Raw genomic sequence first — 13,069 nt, 5'->3', positions numbered from 1 at the left:
GAAAGAGAGAGAGGGTCTGTTTTTTTTAAATCTTTAAAAAATGCTTATAAAGCATTAAAGGTTTTGATAACACTTTATAATGAAGTCTCATTTGTTAACAGTAGGGAATGCATTAATTAACATGAACTAACAATGAAAAATATATTTTTTACAGCATGTTAATTCTTCATTGATAGTATGAACTTACAATGAACTAACAATGAACAAAATATTTTTAATGTTAGAAAAATAGTCATGTTCAAAAGAGAAACTTTAAAATTTAATAATATATTAACAAATTTTGGAATTAATATTGATCAACATTAAATGGAATACAATTATTAATGATTATATATATAATGATAGCTACAGACACCAAACTTGGTACATAAATTGTTCACATTAAGCCGGACAACTTTCTAATTTACAGTCATTAGCTACGACCAACAGGAAGACGGCTTTTTTTTTTTTATGTGTTTTTTTTTTTTTCAAAACGGGCTGTAAACAAATTCATACTCCTTCAAGCAGAAACCACAAATTCACACCAAACACAGAACAAGACAGTCTGAGGATATGTGATTAATTCCATGAATTTACAGTACACTATGGCGAGAAGAAAATTTTAAAACTTATCAGAGATATCCTGTCACTGTGCTTCTAATGTGTGCGGTGGGTGACTGTGTGGGTGACTGACTGTGTGAGTTCAGTGAGTGTGGAGGGGGAGGGAGGGGGGGGGAGAGAGAGAGAGGGAGACAGAGAGAGAGAGAGGGTCTGTTTAAACTTCTCAATGAAATCCTTAAAAAATGCTTATAAAGCATTAAAGGTTTTCATAACACTTTATAATTAAGTCTCATTTGTTAACAGTAGGGAATGCATTAATTAACATGAACTAACAATGAAAAATATATTTTTTACAGCATGTTAATTCTTCATTGATAGTATGAACTTACAATGAACTAACAATGAACAAAATATTTTTATTATTAGAAAAATAGTCATGTTCAAAAGATAAAACTTTAAAATTTAATATAAACATTAAAACATTGATTTCAACATTAAATGGTATATATTTATTAATGATGTAAATGAATTTACATATTATGACGTCATCAGGGGCGGCCCTCTTGAATTTCATAATATTTAGGAAATAGTAGATATTGAATTGATGTTTGATTTTTTTGTTTGTTTTTTTGTCTTTTTCTCCTCATTCCAAATAATCAGAAAAGAGGAAACCAACAATAAAACAGGAGAAAGTACTAAATTATTACTATATTACTATACTATATAGTAGTAAAACGCATGTGAACAGTAGCCTACTTTTTGATCAGTTCATCAGTAATATTCAGGAAATAATAGATATTGAATGGATGTTTGAACTTATTTGCATGTTGTTGTTGTTTTTTTGTCTTTTTATCCTCATTCCAAATGATCAGGAAAAGAGGAAATCAACAGTAAAACAGGAGAAAGTAGTAAATTATTACTATATTACTGTGCCATAGTAAAATACATGTACCTATTTTTTGATCAGTTGACCAGCTATCTGCCCAATCAGGTATCTAGGTGACAGTTTATAGTTCTTGAGAGTATGGTACCTCTCATTGTATGGCAAAGCGCACAGACCGACCCCACACACCGCACCTGTACTGTCTGCCGGCAGCCCTTAGAGCGCGCGCGATCAGAACAAACAGCGCAATCTGGCCGATCATCAGAGATCAACAGCTCTCCTATGGACACTAAGACCACGTCCACCCCTGCCACCCCCATCCCCGTTGGGCAAAGTGTTGAAATGATCACTTGTTTGTGCTTTGTGAACGATCGCGCCTTGCGCGCGGCACCATTGGAGAAGCGCGATCATTAGACGGCCGATCGTCATTTCCAAAAGGCAAATATTCCCCTTCAGAGTCAGAATCGGCGAATGACATTTGCAACACATCCTCACAGTACAACTTTTTATTAGCCGTTTGGCGATTTTCTCTCACAAATCTCACAATTTACTCGCACGCTATGAACTGAATTGCTTCCGCATCAATGACACGATAGCTCACTTACTCTGCTATTTCCGCAAACAATTTTGGTCTAGAATCGAAGTACTACATGTCTGCCATCTAGTGGAAGGGAATACAAATGAGCCATTACACCAGATTAGGAACTACAGCCCATTTCATGAAGTATGACGTCTTGTCGCAATTTTGCGACTTTGGCGCTTAGAGGGTTAAAGGTAAAAATCTATTTAACCTTATGGAAAAGGATTCATTTCTATCAGTGTGAACTGACCATCACACAGAATATGAAGAATATCAGAAAATTAACAAGTCAGTTTAAGATACCAGCACAATAACACTCAGCAAAATATCGTCTAATTATCGTTATCGATAAAATCCCAGAAAATCTCGAGATATTATTTGTTGTCAATACAAAGACAATGCACTTCTCTGAGCGTTGAGCTCCACAGGCTGATACTTGACAGACTTGCTGCCGCCAATCCTCTTCAGACGGGCGAAGAAGGTCTGCGACTCCTTACTGCTCACTCCAGTCGGAGTATCGTGGATGTCCGATTCGTCAAATACGCTGTCCTCCTCTACACAGGGAAGCACAGGCCGTTAAGCTACAGCACGTCACTAACCGTTCCCGTGATGCCGAGTGCAATCTGTACCTTTCTCCTTCTCGCTGTAGCGGCTGATGTTGGAGTTGTCGCTGTACAGCGGGCCTGCAGACACGTGCGACCTGCAGCTGTGGTACTGAGCATTCAGCGTGTTGATGGTGATGTGGATCAGATGGAGCACCACGTCTTTACTCATGTCCATATCTCTGTATGGATACTGAAACACAGCACCACACAGTGAAGAAGATGCCAAAATCCCTGAATTTATGATTAAGAAGACTACAGTTACTTACAATGAGACTGTCTGAATTAAAACAGAGGGGAACAAAAATGAAACCACAGCTTTTCTACTGAAGTGCAACACTGAACCAGTGTTTTTAGATGCTTTTAGATGTTCTTTCTGCTTTTTTTTCTTTTTGTTTTTTTTTTTCACAGGGGAGATCACTGTTTGCTTTCAAGTAGAAGAGAAACCAACGGACAGTTGTTTGATGGCATTCCGTATATAGTTTCCAGGAACTTTCTAGACCTTGAGGAAATCGATCCTGGTTGTGACCAAAACAAATATGCATTATACTGAGTTCACTTGATGTCCTGTTGTTCTCGTGTGTGTCTGTAGGTGCGGCTCTGAACAGAGAGCAAAAATAATCGCTTTATTCAAGTACCTGTAATTCATCACAGTGAAAAATATTTTAGTACTAATAAATCCACTGAAAAAAATTCTGCTCCAATGATAGATTTATCTCTCTTCCAGTAACTATTACATGGAACTCTAATGTTTTGTTTATTCACACGTAATGTGTAGTGAGTGGCATAACTAGGATTGTACAGGTCCCAGAGCAAGAACACTTTATGGACTCCTGCCATGAAAATCTAACACTGTGATTTTGTTTTCATAGCTTTGACCTGGCCGTGGTCTCAAGACATCTTATCACTAATACAATCCCTAAATTAATTTCTTAAAGCTGCAGTCTGTAACTTTTGGCACTCTAGCAGTTAATACACAGAACGTCTTAGGTTACTTATGTAACCCCAGTTCCTCTAAGTAACGAGACGCTGCGTCGACGACGCTTTGGGGAACGCCTACAGCATAACCGGCTCTGAATACAAATCAAATCTGTCCAGAAAATGGGAGGGATGTCACGGGCGAGGTGACGTAATGACCAGCTGGTATAAAAGCATGTGCGGTGAAACCGGCATCAGCTTCTAGAATGAAGCAAGCGCTGGCAGCGTCTCGTTCCCTCGAGGAACTGGGGTTACATAAGTAACCTAAGACATTCCTCTTCACGAACTCGAGCTGCGTCGACGATGCTTTGGGGAACGAGATACCCACGGCACCAGACTTCCACACCCCTGCCCTGTGTGTCCAAAAGAGGAGCACAGCTAGGGCAAGAGAACGGAAGAACCTGGAGTGGCTCGCATGTCCAGGCCATAAAACCTGACGAAGGTCAGAGGCGTGGACCAACACGCAGCGTTGCATATGTCCTGGATAGGGACACCTGCGAGAAAGGCCTTGGAGGCCGCCACGCTCCTAGTGGAATGAGCCTTGACTCCCATCGGCAAGGGGAGGTCAGAAGACTCATAGGCCATGTGAATGGCATCCACAATCCACCGACCAAGGGTCTGCTTGGAAGCAGGCAAACCTCTCTTAGGAGGACCGTAGCACACTAGCAACTGGTCCGTCCTTCTCCACATAGCAGCTCTGTGGACGTATACGTCCAGTGCTTGCACTGGACACATACGGTTTAGCTTCAGCTGGTCAGGATCCCGAAAGGGAGGAGGACTAAGAGCCTGCAGTACGACAGGCTGTGGTGTGACAGAGGGAATCTTGGGGACATACCCTGCACGAGGGTATAGAAAGGCTTTGGCCATACCAGGCGCAAAGTCCAAATGGGTAGGGGCCACCGAAAGGGCCTGCAGGTCCCCCACTCTCTTCAGAGATGCCATCGCCAGAAGAAACACAGTCTTCAGAGTGAGATGGCGATCTGAGATCTCCTCGATAGGCTCGTAGGGAGGCCTACAGAGAGCGCTCAGCACCACAGCCAAGTCCCAAGGTGGGACCCGGCACCGTACCGGAGGCCTTAGCCTCAGTGCACCATGGAGGAAACGTGTAACTAGGGGTTGTGCACCCACTGTCAATCCACCAAGAGGGGTGTGGTAAGCAGAAATTGCCGCCACATAGACCTTCAAGGTGGAGTGGGCTAACCCTGCGGAGAGTCGAGCCTGCAGGAACTCCAGCACTGTACCTACTGGGCAGTTAACTGGGTTGAGCTGGCGATCTCCGCACCATGAAGTGAAGAGTCTCCACTTCAGGGCGTACAGTTTCCTTGTAGAGGGAGCTCTGGATTGGAGAATGGTTTCAACAACCTCGGTTGGGAGACCGGAAGCTATCAGCTGTGCCCCCTCAGGGGCCACACCCACAGCTTCCATAACTCCGGGCAGGGGTGCACAAGGGTGCCTCCTGCCTGTGAGAGGAGATCCCTCCTGACTGGAATCTCCCATGGGGAGCCGTCGAGGAGAAAAATCAGGTCCGGGAACCATACTCGGCCCGGCCAGAACGGGGCTACCAATAGCAGCTGGTGTCAGTCCCGGCGCACTCTCTCCAGAACTCCGGGGAGCAGAGCGATCGGGGGAAAGGCGTACAGACGCAGCCTTGGCCACGTCGGTACCTTGGCATCCAGCCCCAGGGGAGCTGGATGACGTAGAGAGTACCAGAGGGGACATTGCGCTGTCTCCTGAGTAGCGAAGAGGCCCACCTGAGCCTGGCCAAACACCTCGGTGTGAAGCATCCATTCCCCGGATAACAGCCCCTGCCTCGACAGGGTGTCTGCTCCCACATTGCGATGCCCAGGGATGTAAACAGCTCTCAATGAGAGGAGTTTGCCCTGGGCCCACACAAGGATCTGCAGACCTCCTTGGTGGTTGATGTAAGAGACCACTGATGTGTTGTGACCTAACACATGGTGACCTCTCAGGTCTGGGAGAAAGTGTTTCAGAGCCTGAAACACGGCCAACATCTCGAGCCTGTTGATGTGCCAGGCGAGATGACGACCTCTCCACCGACCGTGGGCAGGGTGGCCACACATGACCGCTCCCCACCCAGTGAGGGATGCGTCCATCGCTAGCGTTACGTGGCGACAAGGAGCTCCCAGCACCAGGCCCTGGGACAAGAACCAAGGTTGTCTCCACATGTCCAAGGCACGTAGACACTGCCGCGTGGCCTTGATCATGCAAAGCAGGTTTCCCCTCAGGGAGAACCCCTTGGTCTTGAGCCACCACTGTAGGGGTCTCATGTACAGCAGGCCAATAGGTAAAACGTTGGATGCAGCCACCATCAGACCCAGCAGTCTCTGAAACTGCTTTACAGTGAGTGACTGGCCTTCTCTCACTCTCCCGACATACAGGAGACATACGTGCCTGCATCGTGGTCGAATCCCACACCACCCCAAGATAAGTGGTTCTCTGTACTGGAGAAAGAACACTTTTCTTGGCTTTTAGTCTTAACCCCAACACTTTCATGTGGGCGAGAACAGCATCTCGATGCTGAGCCACCCTCCGCTCTGACTGAGCGAGAATCAACCAATCGTCGATGTAATTGAGTATGCGGATGCCCCGCAGCCTCAACGGAGCTAACGCGGCGCCCACACACTTCGTGAAAGTGCGGGGTGAGAGTGCTAGGCCGAAAGGAAGTACCCGATACTGGTAAGCTTCGCCCCTGAAAGCAAACCTCAGGAACCTCCTGTGAGAGGGAAGAATGGAGATGTGGAAGTATGCGTCTTTCAGATCGATCGCGACAAACCAGTCCTCGGACTTGATTTGAGACGCGACCTGCCTGAGCGTGAGCATCTTGAACTTCAGTCTGCTGACTGAGCGGTTCAGATGCCTCAGATCTAAAATAAGACGCAACCCTCCATCCTTCTTCGGAACTATGAAGTACCGGCTGTAGAACCCGGACTCTCTCGAGAGAGAGAGGAGGAACCACCTCGATGGCCTCCTTTCTTAAGAGAGTATGTACCTCCTGTTCCATTACCAGAGCCTGCTCGGGGCCCACTAACGTGGGAATCACCCTGTGAAATTGAGGCGGACGAGAACCTAACTGGATTCTGTAGCCTCTTTCTACAGTGCGCAGGACCAATCGAGACACATTTGGCAGTAGTTTCCACGCTGCGAAATGGTCTACTAAGGGAACCAGTCTCTCGAGACTGGCCTCTGGTGTAATCACCGGCAGGGAACGACTGAACTAGCTGCTCCAGAGACCCCCGAAGGGGTGGCGAGCATCCCAGCTCCGCTACGAACCCGGGCAGAAGCAACTGAGATATGCGCTCGCTGGAGACCGCTGCGCCCTGAAGCACCGTAGGTGGCAGGGTTGGCAGAACAATCTCCTGTATGTTGCTGCGAATATCGCTCTACCCCAGCGGGGGGTACCCTCATAAACCCTGGTCCACCACCATCAGGGCCTCTTGGCCGAAGACCTCTTTGCCTGAAGCATGGCCCTCAGATCCTGCTTAGGCTGAGAGGTCTTCGGCCGCACACCCTTCTTTCTACCCCGCTTAGAAGGAGGCACACGTTTGGCCACGCTCTCCTTCTGCGCCTCCCTATATGAGGAGCCAGCACGCGGCAGGGGCTGCTCTCGCCCAGCAGCCCCGCGAGTTGGAGAGCGGCGAGGGAGAAACCGCTGGAACGCCGCCGCCTGCCTCCTATCCTCCTGGTGCCTGCTAACCATCAAGTCAACAGCGTCACCAAACAGGTCAGAAAGCGACAGCAGGGAGTTCATGAGGAAAACCCTGACGCGTTCTTTGATGTCCGACAGGGTCAACCACAGGTGCCTCTCCGCCGCCACCAGGGCTGCCATAGACCGCCCGTGCCATTGGTTCCTTGGAACGTCCAAGGAAGAACGTCCAAGGAAGAACGTCCTCCGCAGAAATTCCCTCGCCCCCATCCAAATCTTTGAGCAGGTCCGCCTGGTATGCCTGCAACACCTCCATGGTGTGCAGGAATGAACCAGCCAGACCCGCTGCCGCGTACCCCTTGCTCACCAGCGCCGATGATGTACGCAGCGGCTTGGTGGGCAAGGTCGGAGCCTTCAGGGATGACGCCGCGTCAGGAGACACGTGCGGCATCGCCCCGTAGCCATGCTCCCCCGCCCCCATCACACGGCCGCAATAACCATGTGAGGGGCGAAGAGGCGGGCCGAGAAGGGTTTTCCCCATGACCTCGACACCTCAGTGTGGAGGTCGGGAAAAAAGGGCAGGCTCCGGTGTGGAGGTGAGGTCTGGAACCGCAGGAAACGCTCATCCAGTTTGCCTCTCCGCGTTTCGACCGAACACTCGGCTGGCCAGTCGATGTTCAACTTGGCCACAGCACGAGTGATCACCTCCACAAGCTCCTCGTACTGGGGTAAAAGAGGGGGTGCGACATGTTCGGCGCTCCCCATGTCAACCTCCTTAGAGGAAGACAAGAGAAGCGCCTCGGCCGCTGCCTGAGGGGAAGAAACTGCCACGCGTGCTTCCGGACTCGGGGAGCGGTCGCGGGATCCGGCAGGTGAGGATGGAGAAAGAGACTCGCTCGTCTCCGATCCCTCTGCCAGATCCCCTTGCGAACCCCACGAACGCCGTCCCCGCTCCGCCTCAGCGGAAGCGGGTCCAGCGCCGCGGGGAACGCTAATGAAAGAGCCCTCTCCAGAGAAGAGAGCCTTTCGGGAGCGAAGCACATGCAGAGGAAAACCCTCGCAGTGCAGACAGTCAGCCCCCTCGAGGGCTGCCTCCGCATGCCTCACTCCCAGGCAAAGCACACACAGACTGTGTGTATCCTCCGCACACAAATAACATTTGCACGGAGGAACACACAGCCTGTATTGCGCCTCACCACTTCGTTTTGACATGGTACAAAACAGACAGACAACGGTAAATAAGACTCACAAGACACAGAGCGCTTAGCTGAATGACAGAAAGCTGATGCCGGTTTCACCGCACATGCTTTTATACCAGCTGGTCATTATGTCACCTCGCCCGTGACGTCCCTCCCATTTTCTGGATAGATTTGATTGGTATTCAGAGCCGGTTACGCTGTAGGCGTTCCCCAAAGTGTCGTCGACGCAGCTCGAGTTCCTGAAGAGGAACTACCTGTGTCTTGCGGAAGAACATTGTAGCCGGATCTACTTCTCTCTGTTTATGTCTATGATGAATCACGCAGGTACTACTCCGCAGCGGTACCTACCCGAACCAGTCTAAAATAGTCTGAATATAAACACTTAATATCGGTGTACCGTAGTGATTCAGAATAAGCCAAAAACAAGGTTTGGAAAATGGATTCATGGTGTGTTTGCTTATAATATAAATTTAGTGAATTTTGAACACAAAAAAGTTACAGACTGCAGCTATAAAATAAAAGTGGTCAGTCTGTTTATTTATTCTGAAAATTCCCATTCGGTTTACAAAGCTGCGTGTGGGATTTTGATAACTTGAGTTTCTGTTGTTTTCCTTTTTTGTGTTTTTGTTCATTGTTATTACAGAAAAAGGGAATTTTCTAATGCTTCTATTGCACTTGCACATTTCACATTCCCAATAAATATATCTATTCACAAAAAGCTACATTTGGGATAAATAAACTACTACTAACCCAAATATTAAGCCCATAACTTTGTGGGGCAGAGTTTTGCATGTCCAAGCACTACTCCAATTTCCTACAGAAAATGTGCAGAACAAGTTTCATATATTGTTTGTAATGAGTCATTTTGATTTCTTAGTATGTTTTAGGCCTATAATAATAATGTATATAACTCTGTTTAGAATGTACACACATCCCACAGATATAGAGCTATATACAGAGATATCTCAGCAGCCTGGCCACAGTTAGGGTGAATACCTTGTAGAGGATGACGAGCAGGGTCTTCAGCCACATCTGTCTGTTGTGAGGTTTGAGGGCCCAGAGCGAGCAGCGCGGAGGCTCCTGGAAGTTGGGCCTCAGCTGCGGACAAGTGCAGTACTTCAGCACCTGCACCACCAGCGGCAGCAGCTGTTTGCCCAGACCTATGTTATAGTCCATCACCTGAAGACACAAAGCAATCTGTCAGGAACACAGTCACGCTCCTCACAAAGGCTGTGTCCGAAATCGCCCCCTATACCCTTAAATAGGGCACTCTTTGAGGCGACAGCCATTTTTAGTGGTGTCCGAAACCTTAGTGGGCATTATAGAGTGCACTCATTCAATCCCACAATGCACAGCAATAATGAGTGTACAACTGATGTGCACTCAACGGCTAGAGAATACCCATAATGCACTGTAATGAATTCCCGCTTCTCACCAGAAGATGGGGCCCTCAGCTGAATCTATTCATTTTACAAAGTGCTCTTGCACGCCGTACAACGCAATACAGGTATAAATTCGTTGTAAATTGATTTTTAAATTGTATAATTAGGGTTTATACATAATTTCCATTACAGAGTTCAAGATAAACCCTCCTACTGGAGCTGCCCGTTTCAAATGATTATTAAACAGCAAGCAAACTATGCAAAAGCGGCAGTTCTGCCGGTGCACTCAGTGTCCGCATTCACTCACTCGTTTTCATTCACTCCTTCAAGTGAGCTGTATCAGTGACCTAATGCAGGGAATAGTGAACGCACAGAGCTGGACTCACCCGAGAGATTCCTGCGATGAAGGCGTTGAAGCAGGTGGAGGAGCGCATTTTCTGAGGGGTGATCATGAAGCAGCCCATCTGCTGATCGTATCCCAGCAGGACATAGAGATGCCGCTTGACCGTGTTGAAGGCTTTGGCGCTGGCGATGTCCATCTCTGCACTGCTTTTGTCTTTGGCCATGAACTTCATGAGCACCATGATGAGCTGGTGGACGGTCTGGTGGTCTATGCCCGCATCCTCCGGCAGCAGATCTCTAATGATGGAGTCATCCTCTGGAGGAGAGCTCTCACCTGCACGTTTACAAGGTGTGTCGCTTTTAGTCTCCTCTACAGATGCTGTACAATTGTTTGTTAAAGGGGTCCTATTATGGTTTTTCATATTTATGCATTTCATATTTGTGACCCTGGAGCACAAAAGCAGTCATCAGTAACACAGGTATATTTTACAGCAATAGCCAAAAATACATTGTATGGGTCAAAATTATCCATTTTTCTTTTATACCAAAAATCATTAGGATATTAAGTAAAGATCATGTTCCATGAAGATATTTTGTAAATTTCCTACCGTAAATATATCAAAACTTAATTTTTGATTAGTAATATACATTGCTAAGAACTTCATTTGAACAACTTTAAAGGAGATTTTCTCAATATTTAGAGAAAATATCAAGATTTTTTTGCACCCTCAGATTCCAGATTTTCAAATAGTTGTATCTCAGCCAAATATTGTCCTATCATAACAAACCATACACCAATGGAAAGCTTATAGTAAGATTTCAGATTATGTATAAATTACAATTTCGAAATATTGACCCTCATGACTGGTTTTGTGCTCCAGGGTCACATTTCAGAAGGAGGGGCTTCACTAAAACAGGAACTAAAGGTGCTGCAATCATGTAAAATATGCAAAAAAAAGAATGCATTTTTGGAACAATCAAGCATGAAAACCTTTCCTAACACACCCCAACATCAAGACTTTGTGAAAGGGCATAACAGGACCCCTTTCAGCTGATGTTTGGGTGACCACACGTGGGTCTGGGGTGGAGTGATGATTCTGAACACAACTAAAGTACTGATGAATGTAATTATATATTGCGAATGATGATTAATATCCAGCTCATGTTGAAAGGATGAAGCGAACAGTGTGTCCTAACACCACTATACATTTACAGTATTTTCGTTGTGTTAGTAAGTCGTGAGTGACTGTCGACGGTGTGCTTCACCTGACAGGATTTTCTCTAGCATGTTTCCCAGTATGGGTGCCGACTGCTCTTGTCTTATGAGTCTTAGAGCTGAAACAGAAAGTGAAGGACATCTTTGGTGAATTCAGAGACAAAAGTTTGAGCAAAACAATAATTTCACTGTTGAGCTCAAGTGTCTGACAGATCCTGGTGGGATGTTCTCATGAATCCAGCTGGACTCTGAGGTGTCAGACATGTGATAGAAGAAGAGCACAGCAACAGAAGCTCAGGCCACTCACGCAGTTTGTTGCACAGAGTCTCCGGAAGGGAGAAAGTGCGTTTAGACCCGGACGGACCCTTCACGCTGTCCCGTAACGAGCGGACGCTCTTCTGCCGATTGCGGGCGAAGCGAGCGCGTCTGATCTTCCACATGGCCGCATCGCTCAGGTTGGCCACGTTAGTCCTCACCGCCGTGATCGCTTACAGAGCAAATCAAGACATGATCAGCTTGGTGTTTAATCAGGGTTTCTGCAGGTTTTATGAAGGTACATTTAAGACCAAGTGAAGAAATGCAAAGAATAAATTGAAGGGAAAACAATATGCCAATATGTTCTTTAAATGTAAATGTCCAGGAGAACACAATGAGTTTTATTAGCATTAACAGTCTGAAAATACATCGTCTAACAGAGCTCCATGACTTTACTTTAATAGCTCTGCTCAAAACCACAAAAATATAGAAATAACTGTTACTGTATCTTCTGATCACACTGAACAAAAGTGATGTTCTTCTCAGTATTTCTGTCTTGTTTTCCAGTGCAAATGTTCTTTAATTCAAATAAGATTCTTAAATCAAGATACATTTACTTGAGACGCAAGATTACATAAGAAGTCTTGTTTTATAAGAAATACATCAAAATGAAGTGAACTTATGATTAAAAAAAGAACAAATGGGCTCAGAAAAATAAACTTAATTCAAAGGTAATTCAAGTTTTCATAATACATAATAGACAGATATTTGTTTTTTTTACAAGCCTAAATTTAATTATGTTCGGTTTGTCAGAAAGCAAAACTTCATATGTTAATTTTGCATCTCAAGCAAATGTATCTTGATTTAAGGATATTTAGATATTTGTACTGTACTTTTTTTCAGTTACACTTGGGTGACTTTATTCATTTATGATTTTCTGCACTAAATTAAGACCTTTTTAAGGCCTTAATATATGGAAGGGTGAATTAATCCTTGCAGAAACCCACTTCATACTCCATACACACTCTGTACAGTGCTGGCCAAAATGATCAGAACACTAGTATTTTCAGCAGCTAAAAATGGTTTTAAGTTAGTTATTTCTATCTTCTGCTGTAGTGTGCCAGTAGGAAATATGTGTCCCTGCAGCACAAAAGCAGTCATGAGTAGCACAGGTATATTTGTAGCAATAGCCAACAATACATTGTATGGGTCAAAATTATTTTAAAAAATGTATGCCAAAAATTGTTAGGATATTAAGTAAAGATCATGCTCCATAAATATGTTTTGTAAATTTCTTACCATGAATATATCAAAACTTAGTAATATGCATTGCTAAGAACTTCATTTGAACAACTTTAAAGGAGATTTTCTCAATATTTAGATTTTTTTGCTCCCTCAGATTCCAGATTTTCAAATAGTTGTATCTCA

General features: G+C 45.5%; 1 protein-coding gene across 1 annotated transcript in view; it reads right to left on the bottom strand.

Moving 5' to 3' along the window:
- Positions 1–13,069, bottom strand: part of LOC306886342 (protein unc-79 homolog) — a gene marked incomplete at both ends in the record, with an annotated part of 80,750 nt that overhangs the window by 29,294 nt on the left and 38,387 nt on the right. Inside the window, 5 exon segments of the mRNA XM_079443383.1 lie at positions 2,408–2,557; positions 2,633–2,798; positions 9,443–9,625; positions 10,215–10,497; positions 11,690–11,873. Of these exon segments, the coding sequence (XP_079299509.1) occupies positions 2,408–2,557; positions 2,633–2,798; positions 9,443–9,625; positions 10,215–10,497; positions 11,690–11,873 (966 nt within the window).

Source organism: Barbus barbus (assembly GCF_936440315.1).
Source record: "Barbus barbus genome assembly, chromosome: 20".
Taxonomy (NCBI): Eukaryota; Metazoa; Chordata; class Actinopteri; order Cypriniformes; family Cyprinidae; genus Barbus; species Barbus barbus.
Note: the sequence above shows the minus strand (reverse complement) of the source record. Positions and strands in the feature narration are given on the sequence as shown.